Source organism: Scyliorhinus canicula, chromosome 9 (assembly GCF_902713615.1).
Source record: "Scyliorhinus canicula chromosome 9, sScyCan1.1, whole genome shotgun sequence".
Classification (NCBI taxonomy): Eukaryota; Metazoa; Chordata; class Chondrichthyes; order Carcharhiniformes; family Scyliorhinidae; genus Scyliorhinus; species Scyliorhinus canicula.
The window spans coordinates 71,053,676-71,079,869 of NC_052154.1; the positions used below are offsets into that span (position 1 = coordinate 71,053,676).

Sequence of the window (26,194 nt, forward strand, 5' to 3'; positions counted from 1 at the left end):
TTGAAGGTCTCTTCTTACTTCCTCCACCAGGCTGGTCAGGTTCCACTTGTGGATCTGTGTCCAGTCTCTGGCTATCTAAAAACAACAGACATAGGGCAGGGCTGAAAGAGACCCAGCAGTCCCCCCCCCACCTCCCCCGACCCAAGAGAGTGATATCACAGCCTGCCTACCTGTTAATCCCTCAAACACTTTTTTTGAATATAAATTTTAGAGTGCCCAATCATTTTTTCCAATTAAGGTGCAATTTAGCGTGGCCAATCCACTTAACCTGCACATCTTTGGGTTGTGGGGGTGAAACCCACGCAAACACGGGGAGAATGTGCAAACTCCACACGGACAGTGACCCAGAGCCGGGATCGAACCTGGGACTTCGGCCCCGTGAGGCAGCAGTGCTTACCACTGCGCCACCGTGCTGTCCCTAACAGACTTAAACTTAACCTAAATTATTTTAATAACATTACTGCAATAGGCACATGAAACAATATATATAAAGATTTCCTATATTCATCATAATGGTGCCTCAAGTTCTTTTAGGTTCACCTAAGAGGGCAGATTGTTTCATACCTTAATTGAAATACGGGCTGGATTCTCCATTATTGAGACTATTTCCCACGCCGGCATCAAAACGGTGGAGTTTTACTGCTGAAATTCCTGCAAGAAAGTGAAACAAATTCTTAGCCCTGCAGGGGGCTAGCAAGAACCCAGAGTGAATCTCTCAGCTTTTGCTGCAGATACGGGCCCCCGCACCTCCGGGTCAGAGGCTGCGCATGTGCACAGCTGCGGCCTCCAGCGGCTGCACCATGCTCCATGGCATACTCGGACCGTGGACCCAGACCCAAGAATGAGACCCCGCGATCGGCCATGCGCCCTACCGTCAACTGCCGCACGTTAATGCCCCAGCCGCTTGTAGGGCCCCCCCCCGGTCTCCAATCGGCCCGACCAGGGCGGCCGCGGACTGAGTCCGCAGCCGCCAAGCGAGCATCCCGACCGGCAGTAGCAGGTTAGTCCCACGCCGTTGGGAACTCGGCCGTGGGAGCGGAGGATTGCTGAGCGGGCCTCTGGCAATGGCCCCCCAGCGGCATGGCGTACTCCACGGTGGCACCGATTTTCGGTGCCTGGAGAATTGCCGAAATGGCACTGGGCCCGATTACGGCTTCAATCTGGAATTCTCCGCCCTGGCGCCGGATGCGATTAGGGCGTCGGGGCGCGGAGAGTCCGGCCCAACATTTCTGAGATTTGAGCTGCAATCCTAATGAAGCTGCGTGTTTGCTTTGCCTGCTTCTCTCTTTTGTTGTGACCATGTGAAGAGGGGTAAAAAATGACTCCCCTAACTTATCACTTTAGGTCTGACCGTAACAGAGTTTATAAAAAAAAAGGAATCAAATGGAAATTAAATTAGTCACAATACTATAGAGGCAGAATTCCTGGAGTGTATACAGGATGGTTTTCTTGGCCAATACATTGAGGAACCAGCTAGAAAACAGGCCATCCTATACTGGGTATTGTGTAATGAGAATGGAATCATTGGCAATCTAGTTGTGCGAGACCCCTTGTGGATGAGCGACCATAATATGATTGTATTTTTCATCAATGTGGGGTGCAAAGTAGTGGATTCTGAAACTAGGGTCCTGAACCTTAATAAAGGAAACTACAATGATATGAGGCAGGAGTTGGCTATGATGGATTGGGAAATATTACTGAAAGGGATGATTGAGGCTAGGCAATGTCAAACATTCAAGTAGCGCATTGGGGAATTGCAATAATTGTTTATTGCTATCTGGCACAAAAGTAAAAGAGGAAAGGTGGTCAATCCATGTCTTACAAGGGAAATTAGAGATAGTATTTGATCCAAGGAAGAAGCATACAAATTGGCCAAGGAAAACAATAGGTCTGAGGATTGGGAGCAGTTAGAATTCAGCAAAAAGGACCAAGGGCTTGATTAAGAAAATAGAGTATGAGAATAAGCTTGCAGGGAACAGAAAAACTTACTGTAAATGTTTCTATATGTGAAGAGAAAAAGATTGATGAAGACAAATGTAGGCCCCTTACAGTCAGAAGTAGGGGAATTTATAATGGGGGATAAAGAAATGGCTCAGCAATTTAATACACACCTTGGTTCTGTCTTCACAAATGAAGACACAAATAATATACCAGAAATGTTGGGGTACGCAGGGTTTAGTGAGAGGGAGGGGCTGATTGAGATCATTATTAATAATGGTGGTGGGGAAATTGATGGGATTGAAGGCTGATAAATCCAGAGAGCTTGATAATATGCATCCCAGGTACTTAAGGAAGTGGGTCTAGAAATAGTGGATGCATTGGTGGTTATCTTCCAGGATTCTATAGACTCTGGAACAGTTCTTGCAGATTGAAAGGTAGCTCATGTAACTCCACAAAAAGGGATGTAGAGAGAAAACAGGGAATTATAGACCAGTAAGCCTGATGTCAGTAATGGGGAAAATTCTAGAATCCATTATCAAAGATTTTATAGCTGAGCACTAAGAAAACAGTGACATAATTGGACAGTAAAAAGTCTTACAACACCAGGTTAAAGTGCAACAGGTTTGTTTCAAATCATTAGCTTTCGGAGCACTGCTCCTTCCTCAAGTGAATGAAGAGGTAGGTTGTAGAAACATATATACAGACAAAGTCAAAGATGCAATACTGTGCTTTGAATGCGAGCATTTATAGGTAATTAAGTCTTTATAGATCCAGGGAGAGGGGTAACCCCAGGTTAAAGAGATGTGAATTGTCTCAAGCCAGGACAGTTGGTAGGATTTCGCAAGCCTAGGCCCAATGGTGAGTGGGGGGGGGGGGGGGGGGGGGGGGGGGGAATGTAATGCGACATGAATCCAAGGTCCCGGTTGAGGCTGTACTCATGTGTGCGGAACTTGGATGTACGTTTCTGTTCAGCGATTCTGCAATTGCCGCGCGTCCTGAAGGCCGCCTTGGAGAACACTTACCTGGAGATCAGAGGCTGAACACCCTTGACGGCTGAAGTGTTCCCCGACTGGAAGGGAACATTCCTGCCTGGCGATTGTCACGTGATGTCCGTTCATCCGTTGTCACAGAGTCTGCATGGTCTCGCCAATGTAACACGATTCGGGACGCCCTTTCCTGCAGCGTATGAGGTAGACAACATTGGCCGAGTTGCACGAGTATGTACTGCGCAACAGGTGGGTGGTGTTCTCACGTGTAATGGTGGTACCCATGTCGATGAACTGGCACGTCTTGCAGAGATTGCCCTGGCAGGGTTGTGTCTTGCCTTGGTCGCTGTCCTGAAGGCTGGGTAGTTTGCTGCAAACAATGATTTGTTTGACGTTGCGCGGTTGTTTGAAGGCAAGTAGTGGGGGTGTGGGAATGACCTATGCAAGATTTTCGTCTTCATCAATGACGTGTTGAAGGCTGCGAAGAAGATGTCGTAGTTTCTCCGCTCCGGGGAAATACTGGACGACGAAGGGTACTCTGTCAGTGGTGTCCCGTGTTTGTCTTCTGAGGAGGTCAGTGCGTTTTGTTCCTGTGGCGCATTGGAACTGTATATCGATAAGTCGAGCACCATATCACGTTCATACGAGGGCATCTTTCAGTGTCTGTAGATGTCTGTTACGCTCCTCGTCTGAGCAGATCCTGTGTATACAGAGGGCTTGTCCATAGGGGATGGCTTTTTTAATATGTTTAGGGTAGAAGCTGGAGACCCCATGGAACCTCAAACAAACTATTGTTTGCAGCAAACTACCCAGCCTTCAGAAGAGCGACCTCGACACCACACAACCCTACCATGGCAATCTCTGCAAGACGTGCCAGATCATTGACATGGGTGCCAATTCTACAGGGCCTTGGTGAGGCCACACCTGGAATATTGTGTGCAGTTTTGGTCTCCTTATCTGAGGAAGTCCTTGCTATAGAAGGAATGCAGCGAAGGTTTACAAGGCTGATTCCTGGGATGGCGAGACCAACGTAAGAGAAGAGATTAAGTCGGTTAAAATTGTATTCGCTGAGGTTCAGAAGAATTAGGGGAGGATCTCCCAGAAACCTTTAACATTCTAACAGGACTGGACAGGGTAGATGCAAGAAGGATGTTCCTGATCCTGGGGGTGTCCAGTACCAGGGGACACAGTCTGAGGATATGGGGTAGACCATTTAGGACAGAGATGAGGAGAAATCTCTTCACCCAGAGAGTGGTGAGTCTGTGGAATCCGTCACCACAGGAAGCATTTGAGGCCAAAGGGTAGCAGGGTGGCACAGTGGTTAGCACTGCTGCCTCACAGCACCAGGTACTGGGTCCAATTCCGGCCTTGGTTGACTGCCTGTGTGGAGTTTGTACATTCCCCCCGTGTCTACGTGGGTTTCCTCTGGGTGTTCCGGTTTCCTCCCACAGTTCAAAGATGTGCGGGTTAGGTGGATGGGCCGTGCAAAACTGCCCCTCAGTGTGTAAGTTAGGTTATGGGTTATGGGGATATGGGGGGAGTGAACATAGGCAGAGTGCTCATTTGAAGATTTTGTGAAGATGGGCTGAATGGCCTCCTACAGCAGTGTAGGATCTATGATTCTATGGTCTATGGTATGGCAGGAAGGTGGGATTACACACACAACCACCCACACCCCTCCACACACACACACCCACACCCTCCCACCCACACCCACACACCCACACACACACCCACCCACACCCCTCCACACACACCCACACCCACCCACCCACACAAACACACCCACGCACACCCCACACACACAAACACCCACACACACACACACCCACACACACACTCCCACACAAACAGACCCACACACCCCAACACACCCACACACCCACACCCACCCACCCACATGCACACCCACCTACCCACACCCACACACCCCAACACACCCACACACGCACATCCACACACCCCAACACACCCACCCACACCCACCCACCCACACACACACCCACACACACACCCACACTCCTCCACACACACACACCCAACCCACACCCCTCCACACACACATTCATACACCCCAACACACCCACCCACACCCACACACACACAAACACAGCCCAACCCACCCACACACACCCCCTACACACACCCACACACCCCAACACACGCCACACACACAGCCAAACACCCCAACACACCCACACACACACATCCACACACCCCAACACACCCACCCCCCCCACACACACACCCATCCACCCACACCCCTCCACACTCCTCCGCAAACACAACCCAACACACCCACGCACAACAACACACCCCCACACACCCACACACCCATCCAACCACACCCTTCCACACAAACATCCTCACTCCCCAACACCCCCCCACACACACAACCACCCATACACATACACACCCACCCACACCAACATACCCACACCCCTCACCACACACCCGAACACACCTACCCACACACATACACACACCCACACACACACCCACACACACACATACACACACACAAAACCACCCACACACACATCCATACAAACACCCACACACTCGGCTAAATCGCTGGCATTTAAAGCACACCAAGCAGGCCAGCAGCACGGTTCGATTCCCGTAGCAGCCTCCCCGGACAGGCGCCGGAAAGTGGCAACTAGGGGCTTTTCACAGTAACTTCATTGAAGCCTACTCGTGACAATAAGCAATTTTCATTTCATTTCACACAGACACACTCACACACCACACTCACCACCACACCACGGCCACCCACACACACACACACACCCACACACACATAGACACACCCACACACACACATAAACACATACCCACATACCCAACCGCACAACACCCACACAACCTGCACACACATACACCCACAGACATACACACGCACACACACACAGTCATCCACACACACACATACACACACACACAGCCACCCACACACACACACAGCCACCCACACACACACACATACACAAACCCACACACACATACACCCCCCACCACACACACACATACACCCCCCACCACACACACCGCACTCAACCGCACACACCCACACACACATACACACAACCACATACACAAATACACCTATACACGCCCAAAGACACACACCCACCCACACACGCATCGCACACTCTCGCACACACTCACACATGCAAACCCATGCAGAATTACAATATGTGCAGTGGGAAATTGCTGTCTTAGTCAAATGAAAGTTCAATGCTGAGAGGTTAAAAAAACTCACTGTTTATGAGTACTTTGTCGGTATCCATAGCTACAGCAGATTGTTCTCCACTGTAATCTTGAAATTCCAGGGCTGAAGTCCATGTAAAACTAACTGCAATTGCAGGAGACAATTTATTTTTTTAAATGTACTCTGCCTTTTCCAGATGTTGATGATTTTTACACCTGAGGTTCAATGGAAATTGACTTTCGCTAGGCTATATTTTAAAACTGTATCAGAAACGGGGGGGGGGGGGGGGGGGGGGGGGAGGGGGGGGGGGGGCGGGGTGGTATTCTCTGCCGTGTTGTTCCCATTACGTCGGCGGAATAACGGGAGGGGCCCAAAACGGGGGACAGGATTCTCTGACCCCGGGTCTCCACTGTGGCCTGGCCCGCGATAGGGGCTTACCGATCGGCGGGGTGACTTCTCCTGGTGGGGGCCTCTTTTACTCCGTGCCGGGCCCCTGTAGCTCTATGCCATGTTGCATTGGGGCCGGCGAAGAGAAGACAACTAGCGTGCATGCGCGGGTTCGCGCCCGTCGCAGTGCGCAATGTGCTGACCTGTGGCGTCCATTTGATGCCGGTATCGGCAGCTGGAGCTGTGTGAGTCGCTCCACTGCCATGCTGGCCCCTGTAGGGCTCAGGATCACTGCTCCTGGGGGCCTGTTGATGCCATCATAAAACGCGACAGCATTTATGATGGCGTCAACACTTAGCCTCAGGATCAGAGATTCCCGCCTGGGACATGCGTCAGGCGCCAAACGGTGTGCGATGCCCCCAGCCACTACACTGATGTAATCATCAGTTAAATATGCTGAGACTGTTTGAAGCGGGATTCTCCTGGCTCCCACTATGCTCTCACCCACTGGCGCAGCATGAGGCCGTGAATCATTGTTGATATCCACCACCAGAGACCAGATGTGTTCACCAAGCCAGGGGGCTCTGAGGACATTGTAGCGCCCAGGTGGATGGGAACATGGCAGTGCCCACTGGCCCCCACGCCCCCTGCCCCCTGGCTGCCCAGTTGACACTTCCCAGTTGGCACAGCATAGGGGCAGGGCCTGAAAGGGGGTGGGCCTGAAATGGATGGGGCTTCAAAGAAGATCTGAAGGGTGATATGAAGGGGAGCAGGGCATGAAGGGAGGCATTTGGCAACCCTATAGCGAGGTGTCACTCACCTGGGGCATGTGGGGAACTGGTGCTGGGCGGGGGGGGGGCCCTAAAGTGGAACCCATTGGACGGCCCTGATGCCAGTGATCCTTGGGGAGGGGCGTAAAAGTGGATTGATGCCAGTGAGGATAGTGATGGGACACAATGAAGCCCCAATGCTGGTGATAGATGTTTGGGGGGGGGGGGGGGGGGGGGGGGGGTGAACGGCCTTTATTGTTACTTTGAGATCAGGTCACCCTTCCAGTCTCTGTGAAGATGGGTTTGCCAGCATGTTTAGGCCCTGCCCATCTCAGTGGTCGTGCAGAACATGCCCCATCCAAAGAACATTTCTATGTGTGGGGGTGGAATGCGAACTGGATCACGCCCACCCACCTGGCAGGAATTGTATTGCGGTTCCCGCTGGAGACCACAGTTCAAAATGTTTTGGGAGAATTGCGCTTAGCTTGGGCGAGAAGGGGAGAGGGAGAGTCTAACTGCTGCATAGGCAGGCTCTTACAGCTTACTTCATTCACAACTTGCGTGCAGCATTAAAAGAGATTTCAAACACGGTTACTCCAGCCACGTGACTCTCTTCCCATGATGTGTTCAGAAGGTATTTACTCAGCTGATGTCTGAACCAATTCTGGCTAATGGTTTATTATTTCCAACCATTAGCTTCTGAATGATTTACTATCCAACCTGATGAGATTGGGAAAAACACTTTCTGTTGCCCTGTTCTGTCTCTGCTTGAAATGCAGCCTTATAGAATTACAAATGTGAGGTAAGCGCAGTTTCAGTAAATCTTTTTGAAATGGTTCTTATAAGTCTTTTTTAAACAATGTGTTTGATTAGTCAATGGAATTAAAGATGAATATCACTCATACACAAGTAGCACCATCGTAATTCTGGCAAGGGATTGGAATGTATTTTCCCTCATTGAATAGAGAGTCTCAGTGACGTTCCTCACAAAACAGTAGGTGGCAACTGCGAGATGTTGCAAATATCTCCAGCTCCAGCCTGGAAGCAGCCAGGCACATCAAAGTTGATCACCATGGTCATCCTCACAGCCACTGGCAATGCTGTCCTTGCCCTGATCTGCAGGATGCACCTGTGACTACAGCTGGGGGCAGATTTCGATGAGGACACCCTTCCTGAAGCGTCGATGTCTCACACACTGTTCCTTGCTGCGGTTCTGGTCAGAGAATTACTCACTCATCATCTTCAGTAGATGTAGTTGCTGAGAACAAAACTCCCTTCCTACCTTTCCAGCAGTTTGTCCTGCTCTGTTGTAGCGGGGTCCCCCTTTCTAACTCCACCCAACGGGCTTATATTGGGCTTGACACCCCTTTGTCCAAACCCCACCCCTGCCCGGGTGATCCTCTCTCTCTTACTGGTGGACTCAAAACCACCTTGCGCCCACTCCACTTGAGCAGCGCCCCCGGGAGAGAGAAGAAAGGAAAGTCTCTGCCCACCTTTATCTGGCAGTCTTTCCTGAGTGGGCAGTTTCGAGGCGCCCAGGGTACCCCTTGGTCCTAGACACCGGAATTATGGAAAGGGATATTTACTATTGTGACTTGGTCAGAGATCGTTGGTGAGGAATTGAAAACACAAAACGGACTCCAATTGAAAGCCAAATATAGGTATTTATTAAATGTTCAAGGTCAATATCACCAAATGCTAGAAAACACCACAAAATGCCTTATGCTTTACAAAACTATGACTATGGAAGGAATACTAAACGGGCACCACGTAAAAGCTTACTTTACACAATTTTAGCAGTGTCTTAAAACTATGATAGATGCGTGCAACCCCCTTCCCCCAAAAGCCTCATCCACTATAGTAATCTTGGGAACTTCGCCAACTTCCAGAGGATACTCACAATCCAAGTTCAAACTTAAACTGCTCAGTGGGTCTCAGGCTGCGTGCTGGAACAAATGAAAGGCAGGCACCAGGAGCACGATGATGATGAGCAGCAGCCAGGAGAGAAGAGTGATAGAAAGGAAGAGAGCGCTGGCCGGTCTGACCATCCTTTTTACACACCAAGTAAAGGCTACGGCCTTATCTGCTACTGTGATCTTCAGCTCCCATTGAAGCATACGTGGGCTTAACATCGTTATCTTCGGTATCAGGTACTTGATTACACCCTATTGTCCCTCTGGAGGTTGCTGAATGCTATCCCATTAAGGAAATGGGTTCTATCTTCCCTCTGGGCCAGGGCCATCAGCGCCTGTATTGAAACTAACCCAGGTGCATTGTTCTTCTGCCGGTCTAGTCTGGTGATGTCACAAACTCCTTTATCTTGCAGATAAACTAATCACCGGCCTGTCTGGGTTTCTGCTGCTTGTGGATTTCGAGAGTTGCCTCTCTAAACACACACACAGGGCTGAGGCTGCTGGGAGGTTTAGTCAAGGTCCTGCAGCCCCAAACATGGCTGTTATTTACAGCTTTAAAGTTCCAAGTCCTTTTCCCAGCTCGTAAAAGGCTCGAATCTTGCCCGGGAAACCTACTGTGTGACCTCTGTTCATTCTCCCAGTCACTAGTGTTTCCATGTCTGGGAACAACAGGTTCTCACAGCAGCTTTGGAGCAAAACAAAATTCCTTCAGCATCTGACAGACATTTCCAAGCACCGAACACCTGTTGTAAGGATCCTTCATGTTTATTCCCTTATTTCCCCTTTCTTTTATTTGCCCTTTATCATTTTTGATCCGTGGGTGATTAATGGGCATGTATCTTTAGCAAGCAGCAGAGAGAGAATGAGAAATTCAGAAGTTACAGGAGAGAACACTCTGCTAGTCTCTCTAGTTTGAACAGGAGTTTCAAACATTCCGTCATCAGAGAGAGAGATGGGGTGGGGCTCAGTCTGATTGGTTGGCTGGTGGCCAATGAATTGGCCAAAAGGCTGTACTCTGCCCGATAACAAGTGGTGATTGGATCATATCACACTGGCATGGTTCTCAGAGACCTGAGGGTGTAGCTGAGTCCTAGAAACAGAAACAAAATGCAGCACGGTAGCATAGTGGTTAGCATAAATGCTTCACAGCTCCAGGGTCCCAGGTTCGATTCCCGGCTGGGTCACTGTCTGTGCGGAGTCTGCACGTCCTCCCCGTGTGTGCGTGGGTTTCCTCCGGGTGCTCCGGTTTCCTCCCACAGTCCAAAGATGTGCGGATTAGGTGGATTGGCCAGGCTAAATTGCCCTTAGTGTCCGAAAAAAATAAGGTTAATGGGGGTTGTTGGGTTACTGGTATAGGGTGGGCTTGAGTAGGGTGATCAATGCTCGGCACAACATCGAGGGCCGAAGGGCCTGTTCTGTGCTGTACTGTTCTAAATTCTAAATTCTAAAATGGACTGGCTTTCTGTCCCTCTCCAGAAATATCGTGAATGCTGTATTCTTGAAGTTGCAGAGAACCTGAATCTCTCTCTCTCTTTCTCTCTTAAAACCTTGAACAGAAAGCAAATTTTGAAGAGGAGTAACAATCATCTGAAACAAAGGGCATGACTGAACAGCTGTGCTGTGCCCGGAAAGCAGCATGCCACGGTGCAGCGTGGCTGATAGAAGACAGGAGACCCCGCTCACAGGATGTACCCAACTCACAATGCCTCACGAGATCTAACGGCGATCTCACGAGACGTTACAATGTAAATCCCACCCTCGCTTTTTGGCAAATCTACATATTAAAGCGAGAAAGGGGACCATCCCCTTCACCTCGGAGAACTCTGGCAAGTTCCGGTCACTACTGGTCTCCTCTAACGGGGACCAGATGGAATAGCACTCATGGGGATCTCCGAGGGGTTTGGAGTCCCCAGGCACATGCCCTTTGGGTAGGGTGGTGCGCTGGCACTGCTGGTGCCACTCAGGCACCCTGCCAGCCTGGCACCCTGGCAGTGTCATTTGGGTGCCAGCCTGGAACTGGCAAGGATCCAAGCTGGCACTTTTGCACAGTGGCAGTCTGGGGGGAGGGGGTGTGCGGTGGGGACCCTCTCAAAGTGCATTGGGGCTTGGAGGGGATCGCACGAGGGTCCAGAGATCAGGATGCTATTTAAAAATGCCGTCCCCATTTCTCGCTACACTGAGGAATTCCGGTGAGCGGAGCCTCTCAGTGCAGAAAATAGGGCTATGTGCGGCCTCAGCTAAGCGTTCCTTGCTGGGGCCCCCTATCAAACCCGAGTGCTGTTTAATAGCATTGTCTTTCTCGATGCTGTGAGTGCTGGGAAACACATGGCTCAATACGCTCGCTACGGGAATTTATTCCCATTTAGTTAAATCATGCCCAAAGGCTTTTTTTTCCTTTCACTAATGAGATTTTACCCTTTCTTCCCCTCCATGTTTGTCTGTCTTGTGTCTGTGTGTAGGGAATGAGGGGGCATGTTAAATTGGGGGATTAGGAACTAGATAATAGTTAAACAGTTGTATTGGCTGCATTTTCATTATACTCGAGGGCCAAAGACTTTTTCTAACAATTATTGGTTAATTCACTTGTGTTGGGACTCCAGGTCAAGTGGGGCTGGAATTGACCGCACCCTAGTCCAAGGTGTCATAACATTGCAGAATTATAACATCAACCAGAAGAAATTGCCTTGTAAATAATTGATTATCCTTCTTGCTGTTTAATGCCTGTTTAGCTATGCTGGATGAAGGCAGTGCATTGGCTGGAGTGTAATACTCCAGAATGGCACCACTGGCCTGGAATCAGACTGCACACTGGATTGACATCATGGTCTGTCTGCTCTGCAAACCTGCGCCAGACGTTCATTGTGAGCATGTGCTAACACCCTCATCAATAATGCATCTGCCCACAAGTATGTGCGAATGTCGCTAACACAAATTTGAAGTTCTAAGGTTCCAAATATGGGTGTTATCAAACCAAATTCTCGCCTATGGTCTATTGAGATTGCAGCTCAAACACATCTGCACTGGGACCAGTGATGTTCGTATAGTGCAGGCAGATGTGGCTTGGTTACCCTTAGATAACAGGGAAACATTTCACAAAGTTTCGCCTACATTAAAGCCTATCAGTGGGTGGGCTGTTAGTCTCCTTTCGGGGGATTGATTAGATTCAATCAAGGTCTGTAATCAGGTCAACTTTGCCCCTTTCCTTCTTTGCCCTTTTTTATGTTAGAGAATTAACATCGGAAGCAGTTTTTCACAGATCTGTGACTAAGTTGGGACTATGGAGATGAACACTTTCAAATTGGCTCCAGTCTTTCTTTCCAAAACAATCCCTTCTTCTATTCACTAATGTCCTGCGGGAAGTTATACATTAGGAATTCAATTTGGTTTGCACTAAACTCTCTATCAATAGGGGAGTATTTAAGTTTGGTTATAGTAGTTCCCTTAATTACCAGAAGATAAAAGGCGCTGAACGGTAAGCTAACATCTCTGTGTTTTCCAAAATGTTCTTATTTGCTTTTCAATACTAGTGAGCAGGTACTCGCTCCATAATATGTGGCTGGCGTATCAAAAATTTGAGTCAAAGTTCTTTTCACAACAGGTATTTACCAATGCTCTTACTCCACAGACTGCGTTTGAGATGATAGGATTCCTGTCAGTCATCACCAACTGCTTTCTAATTAGCATTTCACCTCAAGTAGAAGAGTATTGTGCAGAAAATAATATAACCTCTAAGAATGTGTTGATCTGGACAGTTGGAGTGGAGGTAAGTGCTCACTCTATCTTGCAAGGTACATGACAAATCTCACTCGATACACACACAGCACCACATCAGCTGGGTCAAGGGGAGGTATGCAATGGTTTTGCCTGTAATGGAGTCACATATTGGAATTTATTTTACAAACTGTTTTTCTTGTTTATCCATTAGTTTTCCAATTGACATTCAAAAGGTATGCACAGTCCCTATTGTTTACAGTGTGTTCATTGGTGTCAATGTGAATTTCCCATTAAATACAGTGGCCAATGTCATCAAAATGTTGAGTTCATGGAAGCGGCCATACAGGAAGTGTAAGGAACGAAAGATTTATTCACAGTAGAACAAAGACTCTATGTACACTGGTCGCAGAAGGAAATACCCAGCCCATACCCAGGCTGGGTTTTTATATTCTGATTTGCTCTCCCACTGATGTGAGGAGCTCTGCCCCTCAGGGGGGAAGCTCGTACTCCACGAGACTCAGGGGGAGTCTAATTGGCCTGACTCCGTTGGGCTCATCTAGGTTACAACACAAAACCTTTCAAAAAATATTTTACAGATGTGAGACAAAAAAGGCAGAAAAATTATAAATGGTAGAGAAATTATATGAACTATTTATATTAAATGCCGACACTGTGTGAAGGACTGTCCTCCAAATTGTAATAGAAATTACCCTATCCTCCACCAGCGGGTACCTCTGTGCTGAAATCCTGAAGCTGGCAGGCAACATGGGTAGGGAGAAAGAGAATTCACATTGCTCACCATCCATGCCTTCAATCCTCTAGGCCCTATGCCTGCAAGTGGCAATGACACTTATTGTGGACCAGGGTTTAGAGAACACCAAAGTATGTTATGGAGTTCACCTGACCCACAATGTTTAATAGATTTTCGTTATGGGGACGTCAAGGGCCCACTCTACAGGTGTGATGCAACAGGGATCTAAAGTATGTTTAAAATAAAACAATGTTTATTCTATGAATCCAGTTAACGTTTTATAAACATACAGTAAACAGTTTATCAACTACCAACACTGGATCATCCCCACAGATACAGTACTCTATAGGTAACCCTTAATAACTTTCCTAACAACATCCATAAATCAAAAGACCCTTTTTAACAAAGACAGCGGGTGGGATTCTCCGACCCGCTGCCGGGCTGGAGAGTTGCCAGGGGGTGGTGTGAACCCCGCCCCGCCACCCCGACATCAGCTGCCGAATTCTCCGGTGCCGGTTTTTTGGCGGGGGCGGGAATCGCGCTGCGCCGGTCGGGGGCTGTTGGCAGCGGTCCCCCCGGCGATTCTCCGCTCCACGATGGGCTGAGCTGCCACCCATTTTCGGCCAGTCCCGCCAGCGTAAATTACACATGGTTCTTACCGGCGGGACCTGGCTCTGTGGGTGGCCTGCGAGTCCTCGGGGGAGGGCGCATGGTGAATCTGGCCCTGGGGGGGGGGGGGGGGGGGGCTCCACAGTGGCCTGCCCTGCAATCGGGGCCCACTGATCTGAGGGCGGGTTAGTGCCGTGGGGACACTCTTTCCCTCCGCGCCAGCCGCTGTAAAGTGCTGCCATGGCCGGCGTGGAGAAGAAACCCCCGCACATGCGCAGGAATCACGCTAGCATTTCTGGGAACACGCTGGCGTTTCTGCGCATGCGCAAACTCATGCTGGCCGGCGGAGGCCCTTCGGCGCCGGTTGGCGTGGCGCCAATCACTCCAGTGCCGGCCTAGCCCCCGAAGGTGCAGAGGATTCCTTTCGGGCGGCCCGACACCAGAGTGGTTCACGCCACTCTTTGGTGCCGGTACGGCCCATCGCCGGATGCCGGAGAAAGCAGGTATCACTTTTAAATTATTAAGTGATCTGAACACCTTTTTAACATGCAGAGAGAGAGACTCCAACATCCTTGTAGTCTGAATACAGCTTTCAACTGAAAATGAAACTAAGACACACAGCAGCTTCCAGCTCAAAACGAAAGTAACAGACAGAATCACATTCCAGCTCCACCCACACAATGGCATTACTGCAGCTATTTGACAAACATCCATTTCTTAAAGATGCACTCCCATGGCACACTGGATGTGAAGGGAAGCGGTCTGCCTAAGTCAGGGCAATTTAACAGGGTGCAAATACCTGATGGAACAGCCTGAAATATTCAGCACAGTTCATACATTATAAGCAGTGTCTCATTAATTGATACCTATGGGAATTTTCTCAACTTGGAAGCCGTCCAGGATAAGCACAGCTCGAGTAAGTGATGGGACCTGTAAAGTAAACATAGTCCCAGATGACCATGGGCTGCTTTCCCCTTTGAGGGGGTGAGCTGACTAGTGGTGATTTAACCTGAGGGTCACCACTCATCAGGCGAGGAGCAAGGTTGAGAAGGCGGGGCCTTCATGAATAACCTCAGCCGATACAAGAATTGAACCCACGCTGCTGGCCTTGCTCTGCATCACAAACCAGCTGTCTAGCCAGCTCAGCTAAACTGGACCTGTTTATATATTATCTATCTTTATATATTTCTTTCACTTAGCATGTGTCTGTTACAGTAGAAAGAACACTAGATGTCACAATACAGACAACACTTGGGGAGATTTTTGTCTTCACCAGCTTTGCAGTAATCAGGGCAGATGGCCAGTCCCTTTTATAGAACACATCTATTTGTCTTTCATTGCAACAAACAGAATGAAAACCAGACAGTTGCGATAATGGGTGGCTACTCATCTCCACCCTCCAGGTGTTAAATTTGAAAGTCTAAGACCCAACTTTGCCACATGTGCAAAACAATCTTGGCAACAGAATGCAAGCCAGATGTTCAAATTCCTCAAAGATCGACACTGGGATTGGAATGTTCACCTTTATGCCCTCAACATTAATAAAATGTGAAAAGAACACATGTTCACCCACTTTTTGGGTCGCACTTGGGAATTTTATTGGGGCCTTGAACTACAAACATCCAGTGATCTTGGCAAAGTTGAAGCTAAGAATTCCGTCTTTCTCTGATCCAACAAGTAAGATTTTTATTCATTATTACGGGATGTGGGTTTCGCTGGCTAGGCCAGCATTTGTTGCCCATCCCAAACTGCCCTTGAGAAGGTGGTGGTGAACTATCTTCTTGAGCCACTGCAGTCCATGTGGTGTAAGTACACACAGTGCTATTAAGGAGGGAGTTCCAGGATTTTGACCCAGCGACAGTGAAGGAACGGTGATATATCTCCAAATCAAGATGGTGAATGACTTTGAGGGAAGCTTCCAGGTGGTGGTGTTCCCAGGTATCTGCTGCTATTGTCCTTCTAGATGGTAGTAGTTATGGGTTTAGAAGGTGCTGCCTCAGGAACATTGGTGAGTTCCTGCATTGCATCTTGTAGATGGTACACAAGGCTGCCACTGTTCATCGGTGGTGGACGGTTTGAATGTTTGTGGAAGGGGGAGCAATCCAGTGAGCTGCTCTATCCTGGATGGTGTTGAGCTTCTTGAGTGTTGTTGGAGCTGCACTCGTCCAGGCACGAGGGGAGTATTCCATTGCACCCTGACTTGTGGCTTGTAGATGGTGGACAGGCTTTGGGGAGCCAGGAGGTGAACCTGCTCTTTTTAGCCCCAGTATTAATATGGCTATCCCAGTTCAGATTCTGCCGAATGGTAAACCTCATGATGTTGGTAGTGAGGGATTCTGAGATGGTAATGCCATTGGATGTCATGGGGCGATGGCTTGATTCTCTCTTATTAGAGGTGGTTGCCATTGCCTGGCACTTGTGTGGCGTGAATGAGCTCTCAAAGACTACATTCCTCATCTCAGTGTGCGACCAGATAATCGGGATCCACCCTTCAATCTATATCAGCAGTGAGGTCAAGTGATGGCAAACACACAGAAACGGCCGAGGAACATTATATAGTCTTCTCCTTGTCTTCCATTGTGACTGTTCAGACTGCCAGCACTGTTAGAAGAAGCAGGCTGAACTGAAGCACCAAGAAACATGGACATAATATAAGAGGTTGTGAGGATGGCTTCTCCTTGCAGCACAATGGGGTCTAAGATTGAGTCAAATGTTTGGGAATTGTTTGTCTGTCACAATGTCAAGGAACTGTGTTATAATGCCTATCTCCCACACCAGTTCCAACCCTGCTAATCTGCATTGTTATCCCATTGGCCTCTCCATTCATCCTCCTTTTTCTATAGTCTATGTCAATGTGAGGGATCAGTGCCGGCAAAAGGAATGCTCTTCCATGTTGGACACTCCCAGCTAAAGATCAGGCATGCTCCATGCAATCCTAGCACAACAAAGCACAGAGTAAAACTTCCCATACACTGCCCCGAACAAGGTGCCTTTCTGGCAGCCTCTATTTTATATGTCACATACACCTAAAGCCACTCCGAGTTAGGCAGCCAATTTACTTTTAGCACTTTAAAAAAAAATGTATTCATTCATGGGATATGGGCATTGCTGACTGGGCCAGCATATATTTCACATCCCTTAATGCCCGTAAGCTGGCTTCTTCAACTGCTGCAGTCCATGGGTTGTAGGTACACCCACAGTGCTGTTAGGGAAGGGGTTCCAGGATTTTTACCTATCCACATTGAAGGAACAATGATATAGCTCCACGTTAGTGTGGCGTGTGATCATGCATCTGCTGCACTTGACCTACTAGGTGATTGAGGTCATAGGATTGAAAGGTACTGTCAAAGGGGCCTTGATGAGTTGCTGCAGTGCATCTTGTAGATGGTAGACACTGTTGCCACTGGTCGTCGATGGTGGAGATTGTGAATGTTTAAGGTGGTGAATAGGGTGCCGATCAAGTGGGCTTCTTTGTTCTGGATAGTGTTAATTTTCTTGAGTGCTATTGGAGCTGCACTCATCCAGGCAAGTGGAGAGCATTCCATAACATTCCTGACTTGTGTCTTCTCAATCGTGAACAGGCTTTGGGGAGTCAGGAGGTGAGTTACTCACGGCACAATTTCCAGCCTCTGACCTGCTCTCGTAGCCACAGTATCTATATGGTTGCTTCAGTTCAGTTTCTGGTCAGTAATAACGCCCCAGGATGTTGATGGTGATTCAAAATGCCAAATCTTAAGCAATTTTCAATACGTGTTTGTTGTTATAACAAGTGGGATGGAGACTACTCTGGATTTTTGCACATAGGACCCTTACGTCAGGACAAAGAGAAAAGTTTTTCCCTGTCATTTTGGGTGGATTGAAACTTGGATCATTGAAGATAAATGACAGTATTCCCATCCCTTTTCTCTCGTATCCGTTCCCCAGCATCCTTGGTTATCCTATTTTCTCCCATGAACTTTCATCCCATCTACAGCGCTGAAAGAAAACTGCTGTATCTGTCATTATACAAGCCTGTGCCTGGAAAATAAGTGCCAACACGATCAAAGCCTTCCGTGCCCAGTGGGCACCGCGGGGACTGAGGTGTTTTCCCGACCGCTTTAATCACATTTTGTTTGGATGTTTTAAGTTTCTTTTTGAGATTATGGTTTCTTTGATGCAGCCTCCATTTAAGGGGCTGCCTTTTAATTTATCCCTCAATTTTTTGATTTAGGTTCATTGGTTTAGCCCAAATAAACACACAGCTCTGGGGTGGTATTCTCCGCTCCTGATAAAAATCGGGATGGCCGTTGTGAAATCGTCCGAGCTTCACGACGGCCTCGGGGCCCGCTCCCCGCACCTAATTCACCCCCACCCAGGGGGCTAGGAGCGGGCCCCTGTCGTTCCCGGCCGCGACCTCGTCGCGCCAGAAATGACGCGGAAATGGTGCTTTTCTGATGTCTTCCGCGCATGCGCGGGTTGCCGGTTCCAACCCGCGCATGCGCGGATGACATCAGCGCGCAGACGGCACGAACCCGCGCATGCGCGGTACCGTCTTTCTCCACCGCCGCCCGGCAAGACATGGCGGCTTGATCTTGCAGGCGGCGGAGGGGAAAGAGTGCTTCCGTTTTGGATGCTGGCCCGACGATCGGTGGGCACCGATCGCGGGCCTGTCCCCTCCCGAGCACAGTCACGGTGCTCCCGTCCAAACCAGGCCCCTAGATGCCCCAAACGGGCATCTGCTGCCTGTTTCACGAATGCAGCGACCAGGTGTGGTTGCTCCCATGGTGTAACGGGCGTGAAGGGCCGGCCGCTCGGCCCATCAGGCTTGGTGAATCGCTGTTCGCCGTGGAAAATGGCGAGCGGCAATTTTTCTGAGCGGGGGGGGGGGTGGAGAATCGCTGGGGGCGCCAGGGGGGCGTAAAAAATGTCGGGAGGCCCTCCCACGATTCTCCCACGCCACGTGGGGAGCGGAGAATTCCGCCCCTGGTATCTTCAAATTTATATCTATGTAGAACTGTTCTCCATGTTTCTAGTCTTAATAAATGAACCTACAACGGACTTCCCCAATCCATTATGAGCAATTGGTGTCTTGTACAGTAAATAAGCCCAAGGTATTTTCTCACTATAATAACGTGCCACCGACTAGTGAGTTCTTTAGTTCTCAGGCTTACTCTGTTCCATTGTTTATATGTTTCAGCATGCCTTGCTGGCTATAAAGATACTTTTAGCATTCAGTATCCCTGACATTCCACAGTGGGTGAAGCTGAGGATTGACCGAGTTGAATATCAATCCCTTCAGGCCCTCAAGCATAAGGTAAAGTATTAATTAACTTGCAAGCAGAAAAGAACCAAAGCGTTCCTTTCAAAAACTTGTATTGATAGAGGGACTTGCGTGGAGAAGGTGCTCAGGGGACTTGGGGTCCTAAAATTAGAAGCACATGCTGATACAGTCGATAAATTAGGGGAGAAGATGCTGGTGTGGAGCAGAAACAACGGCAAGGCTCAATGATCTCTGTCTGAGTTAGACATGCGATATAATTTCATGGGAACATATGAATCATGAGAAATCCAGGAGCAAATCAGACTCAGCTGGTCCTGCTACCAGTTACTAGAGTCTGATCATGATGTTTCAGATCGGGTAGTACTCTACACTCGGCAGGTGGATATACATGTCTCCCTGAGACAACTACAACTCTTATTTGCTAAACAGGTTTCTCGTAATTCAACAATAACCCGTATTTGAGAGTAGAAGAAATAGAACCTAAGATTGACCATTTGAGTCTGCTCTGCCATTCACTACAATCATAGAATCCCTGCAATGCAGAAGGAGGCCCATTGAGTCTGCACCCTAACCTAGACCTATTCTCTCACCCTATCCCTGTAACCCTGCTTTGGACACTAAAGGGAAATTTAGCCTGGCCAACCTGCCTAATCTGCACATCTTTGAACTGTGGGAGGAAACCAGAGCACCTGGAGGAAATCCACGCAGACACAGGGAGAATGTACAAACTTCACACAGGCAGTTGTCCAAGGCTGAAATCGAACCCGAGTCCCTTGTGTTGCGAAGCAGCAGTGCTAACCACTGTACCACCGTGATGTCCTCAGTGCTAACATCCTCCATCTCAACGTCACCTTCCAGCACTACCCCCATAATCCCTTAATTCCTTGAGTAATCCAAAGATCTCTCAACCCATTTTAAATTTGCAAAGCTCTATTTTTCAAAAAAAATCAGACATGATCTTATTGAATGACAGAGCAGGCTTGATGGGCTGAATGGTCTACTTCTCCTGTGCCATACGATCTTGTGGATGCATTCAAGAATCGAGCATCCCTTGTTCTCCACAGTAAAGAATTCCAAAGATTCAGGACCGTTTTAGTGAAGAAATTTCTCCTTATCTGAGTCTTAACTGGCTGACACCTTTATTTCTGTATAACAATGATAATGCGGTAAAACTCCCGAAGTGCTTCACAGGAGCGTAGTCTGTCAGAATTTGACACCAAGCCCCAAAAAAAGGCGGAAATAAGGACAGGTTTTGGTCAACGAGGTATCTTTTGGGGAACATCTTAAAGGAGGAGAGAGAAAGATTTGGAGGCAGAGAGGTATAGGGAGGGAAATACAGAGCTTGGAGCCTGAATGACGAAAGGCACGGCCACCAATGGTGGAATAAAGACTGGACAAAGATTCTCATTTCTAAATGACCATCCGAATTGAATGGCTTGTTATTTTCTTCCTATTTTAGTTGGCTGAAGTGGATAACGGTCACAGCAGAGTAACTGAGGAAAAAGAAAAACGGTCCGATGGGATCACAATGTCTGATTCAACGGAGAGCTCACTGCATGCGAGCAACAGTCAGCTGAATTTACTGTGACCACCCTGTGATTACGTGATGCAAATACACAGCAAGAGGAACTCAATCAGTTGTATGGATTTGGAATGTTTTTGCCTCAGAAATATCTCTGCCCCCTCCATCATTTATTTTTATGGTGCCGGCTATGCTTTGCGTATAGTACGATAGCCTTTGTTATTGTATAGTTTCTCATTATCTGCACAAATATATATCTAAACCAGCCATTGATAAACTACACTCCCCATGGCTAGAACTGTGAATTCTACATTTATTTCTTGCTTTGTATTTTGATGAAAGCAATAACCTTTCAGAACTGTAAATCATCACAGCTGGGGGCAACATACCGCGAGAGCCTCGACAGAGGAAGAGTGGCAGCGTAATCAATTTCTCTTCTACAAATATGTTTATGGAAAGGTTCAGTCCAAAATCCTCATTATTTCTGAATATCCAGCATAAATGCCATCCCGTTTACTGAAATTATTTTGCAGTTGCCATTCTATTTTGAGTGTTTCTCTGCACCAGCTATGAGGTCAAACACTGAAAACAATAAGTTTTCAAAGAAAAAGATCCTTGGATGTATTTCTTGTGTAAATACAGCATTGCACATATTGAAAGGTCTAATCAATGATAGTTTAGCACATTGACCTACAGGTTGTGTTGTCTGAGAGTTCTTACCCAGTGGTCCTGACTGCTGGTTCTGCCCTTACTCAGTGATCCACTGGTTGATGCTTCCATCGATACCCTGTGGATCTGATGGATAATTGCAGTCTTTACGGTGGGCAACCTGGTTTCATTCTCTACCTTGTGGCAATCTGATTTGGTGGAGTGGGTGGGAGGTGGGGGGTGGGGGGGGCTTGAGTTCCTCATCCTATGGTCCTCTGACCAATGGTAACATAAGAACATAAGAACTTGGAACAGGAGTAGGCCATCTGGCCCTTCGAGCCTCCTCCGCCATTCAATGAGATCATGGCTGACCTTTTGTGGACTCAGCTCCACTTTCCCGCCCGAACACCATAACCCTTTTTTCCTTTATTCTTCAAAAAACTATCCATCTTTATCTTGAAAACATTTAATGAAGGAGCCTCAACTGCTTCAGTGGGCAAGGAATTCCATAGATTCACAACCCTTTGGGGGAAGAAGTTCCTCCTAAGCGTAGTCCTAAATCTACTTCCCCTTATTTTGAGGCTATGCCCCCTAGTTCTGCTTTCACCCACCAGTGGACGTTTGCTACTCTGTGGTAAATTATCATTGTTTCAGCAGTAATACTAATACACATCCTGTCCGTAATGATAAAATCAAAAGCACCATGACATCTTTGTCATATCATCTCTCCTGGCCTCCAACCTATCCCTGACCTTCTATTGTGGCTCCACCTGCCCCTTTTCAACAGTATATAAATCCATCACATTTTTACCTCTCTTCAGCTCTGGAGAAGCGTCATATGGACTTGAAACGTTAACTCTGCTTCTCTCTCCCCACACGTTGCCAAACTAGCATTTTCTGTTTTCGTTTCTGTCAGTAATAACAATTGCCTCTCCCCAGGCGGGATTGTCTCAGCCCGGGGCCGGGCCGGAGAATCCCTGTGACTGGAGAGAATCGCACCACGCCGCCCCGACGCGATTCTCCGCAGAGTGGAGAAACGGCGCCATTGGCGCCGGCGTGGTTGGCATGGTGCCGGTCGGGGGCCGCTCTACGTGGGCCCCCCCACCGATCCTCTACCCGGGATGGGCCAGGCAGCTGTTGTAAAAAACCCCGAGTCCTGCTGGCGCCGTTCACACCTGTTCTCAGCCAGCGGCACCTCGGCGTGGAATGGTCCGGGGGCGGCCTGTGGGGTGGGGGAGGGGGTTCCAACCCCGGGGGGGGGGGGACCTCCGATCTGACCTGGCCCGCGATCGGGGCCCACCAATCGGCGGGCCGGCCTCTCTGGCTGGGGGCCTCCTTTCTTCCGCGCCGGCCCCTGTAGCCCTGCTCCATGTTGTGTCAGGGCCGGCACGGAGAAGGGAGCCACTGCACATGCACACGTTGGCGCCGGTGCCACTATGCATGCGCGGACCCCGTGGCGCCCAGTTGATGCCATGATCAGCAGCGGGAGCAGCGTGGATCGCTCCAGTGCTGTGCTCGCCCCCTGTAGGGGCCAGAATTGCTGATTCTGAGGCCGTGTTGATGCCGTCGAAAAACACAAACACTTAGCCTCAGGATCACAGAATCCCGCCCCCCCGTCTCTGCGTGGGTCTCAGCCCACAACCCAAAAACATGTGCAGGGTAGGTGAATTGGCCACGCTACATTGCCCCTTAATTGGGAAAAAAAAAGAATTGGATACTCTAAATTTTTTTTTTAAAGTAATGATTGTTATCATTGGCCACACCTCTACCTTTCGACTTTAAAACCTTCACAAATACCCACCATATGTGACTTTGAGGAAATGTAAAGTATTCCCATTCAGTGCTTTGTGGGCTATAATGGGTTCGCTCCAGCACGTCCTCTGCGTACCATTGGAAGTGTGTAGAAACTTTACAAAATTGCTTGCACTGGAGAGAAAATAACATCCCAAGGGATTCAGTGTTGATCGGCTGAACAAAATGCGAAGGTTAATGCCTCTTCTATAACTCTGAGTGTAGTATAATCTAGTCCATGTCATGCATTTTTATTTATCATTTTTCCAATACTACTGTTGTGTATATTGGGAGAGGCGATGGATTGTAGGTACAGCATTTCATGAAAAATAAAGTACAAAGTAATAAAGTTCCTTGTGTTCTCAATAGATTTCAAGTGACTCCACGACAGGATATTGACTTTTGACTGTTGTTCTTACACTTTTTGGTCTCTGATCAGCTCATATGAGGAAAGTTTATTTTTAATTTTATTGGTCAGGGCATAGTGAGAAGAACATGGCCACATTTCCCATGCTTCCTACTGGGAAAGCTCTCAGCCAGGAGCCATGGGCTTTTCTGAGTGACCTCCATGGACTATATGGACCAGGGGCACCTCAGTGAAATTGCGAGTTGTCTTTCAAACTCTATCCAGGGATAATGGAACACCCGGGATCTAGTATGTAAAAAAAGGAGCTGAGCCCCCATGGTGGGTTCCATCTCAGGAAAATGAAGGATGAGTGAATAGATGATTGCTAACGTTGTAAATATTGATATGCAGATGTTAAAATTTCCAACAAGATCCAACAAGACCGGGTAGCACGGTAGCATTGTGGATAGCACGATTGCTTCACAGCTCCAGGGTCCCAGGTTTGATTCCGGCTTGGGTCACTGTCTGTGCGGAGTCTGCACATCCTCCCCGTGTCTGCGTGGGTTTCCTTCGGGTGCTCCGGTTTCCTCCCACAGTCCAAAGATGTGCAGGTTAGGTGGATTGGCCGTGCTAAATTTCCCTTCGTGTCCAAAATTGCACTTAGTGTTGGGTGGGGTTACTGGGTTATGGGGATAGGGTGGAGGTGTTGACCTTGGGTAGGGTGCTCTTTCCAAGAGCCGGTGCAGACTCGATGGGCCGAATGGCCTCCTTCTGCACTGTAAATTCTATGATCTATGATCAATCACCACGGGCAGCACCTCCGGGTGCTCCGGTTTCCTCCCACAGTCCAAAGATGTGCGGGATAGGTGGATTGGCCATGCTAAATTGCCCTTAGTGTCCTAAAAAAATAAGGTTAATGGGGGGGGTTGTTGGGTTACTGGTATAGGGTGGATACGTTGGCTTGAGTAGGATGATCATTGCTCGGCGCAACATCGAGGGCCGAAGGGCCTGTTCTGTGCTGTACTGTTCTATTCTATTCTATAAACCAGCGCAGTTAAGAGCTGGATCACCCACTTGACTTACATTTTAGCACCAATTACAGGAAAATTACTGAGAACAAAAACCATATTATGTGAAGGACAAACTTTATTCCCTGAGGTAATTTTCCTGCGGAAAGACAATTTAAATAATATTTCAAAACTCAGAAGCAACCATATATCCCTATAAACAGGTTAATAGTAAGGAATTAATTTCCCCATATTGTATACAGTGCTTAATGAAAGCATGAATTATTTATTTCACGGAAGCAATTGCAAAATACTTGATCATCATTTCTAGCAAATTTAATTTGAAATTCTTTAAGTGGAGATTATGGATAATCCCTCCCCTCACTTCTCTGCACAGGTATATCCTTTGATCCACTCGGAGGAATACACATGGTACTTCCAGGTTGCGATTTGTCCATGCTATCGCAATGTGAATTCTGTGCCACACACAAACATTATTAATTCAAATTTCAAATTCATGAAACAGCAACAATCACACTGGAACAAGTTGGGAACACACCAATCAACAAGCAGCAACATTTAAACAAAGCTACCAGTCAGTCAGCAATTTCAATAGATTTCCAAACAGATTCCAGACCAGACTTCAACAAGAAGTGTAAATGGAATCAGCCAAGGGAGCAGGCACCATATATTGACGTTTCCAATCAGAGTTGACAAACAGAACCCCCCCCCCCCCCCCCCCCCCACCCCCCCAACCCCCCACCACCGTTTCTCAATAAATGCAGACATTCCACAACCTCTGACACACCAGGAAAATGGTGTGTCCATAACCCTCATCTCAGCCAGCATTGAGTATCCACAAAGCGGCAAGACCTTGCATACTACAGTCTATCTGGAAATATACCAACCACGTGACCATTCAACACATTGGTCTGGAATTGTTTCTACCCCACCAGCATATTTGAAGGTAAGGCGGGGCTTATAAAAAAAAGTAGGTGACCTACCCACCACCTTCATACCTGTCCCTGATCTGTCTCGCGTATTATGGTGGGCGGAGAGGCCATCAGGTAGCCCATCCACCCTTGGGCCTATTGAGGCCTTTAGTTGGCCACTTCAATGCCTCATTCTGTTTCTGCCACCATTCTATGTGAAATAAGGGAAGATGGGCAGCTTTCACTACATGGGCTTCTGTCGCACAGGAAGGGGAAAACCTCCTTTTGGGGTTCATCTGTGCCCATCAGAGATAACCACAGTGACTCCCATGAAGAACCAGTTCAAGTAGAATATTCAGTGGTTGCCAGATATGCTTTTTCACCTGCATCCCATCACTCTGGTCAT

At 48.2% G+C, this 26,194-nt stretch overlaps 1 protein-coding gene across 3 annotated transcripts in view; it reads left to right on the forward strand.

The window, feature by feature from the left end:
- Positions 1-21,929, forward strand: part of ano10b (anoctamin 10b) — a 50,834-nt gene extending 28,905 nt beyond the window's left edge. For all 3 annotated transcript variants that reach the window (XM_038806891.1, XM_038806893.1, XM_038806894.1), the window contains 3 exons: positions 12,834-12,971; positions 19,459-19,575; positions 21,002-21,929. In XM_038806891.1, the coding sequence (XP_038662819.1) occupies positions 12,834-12,971; positions 19,459-19,575; positions 21,002-21,130 (384 nt within the window). In that variant the 3' untranslated portion in view covers positions 21,131-21,929. The remainder of the gene's footprint in view (positions 1-12,833; positions 12,972-19,458; positions 19,576-21,001) is intronic.
- Positions 21,930-26,194: the final 4,265 nt, after the last annotated feature.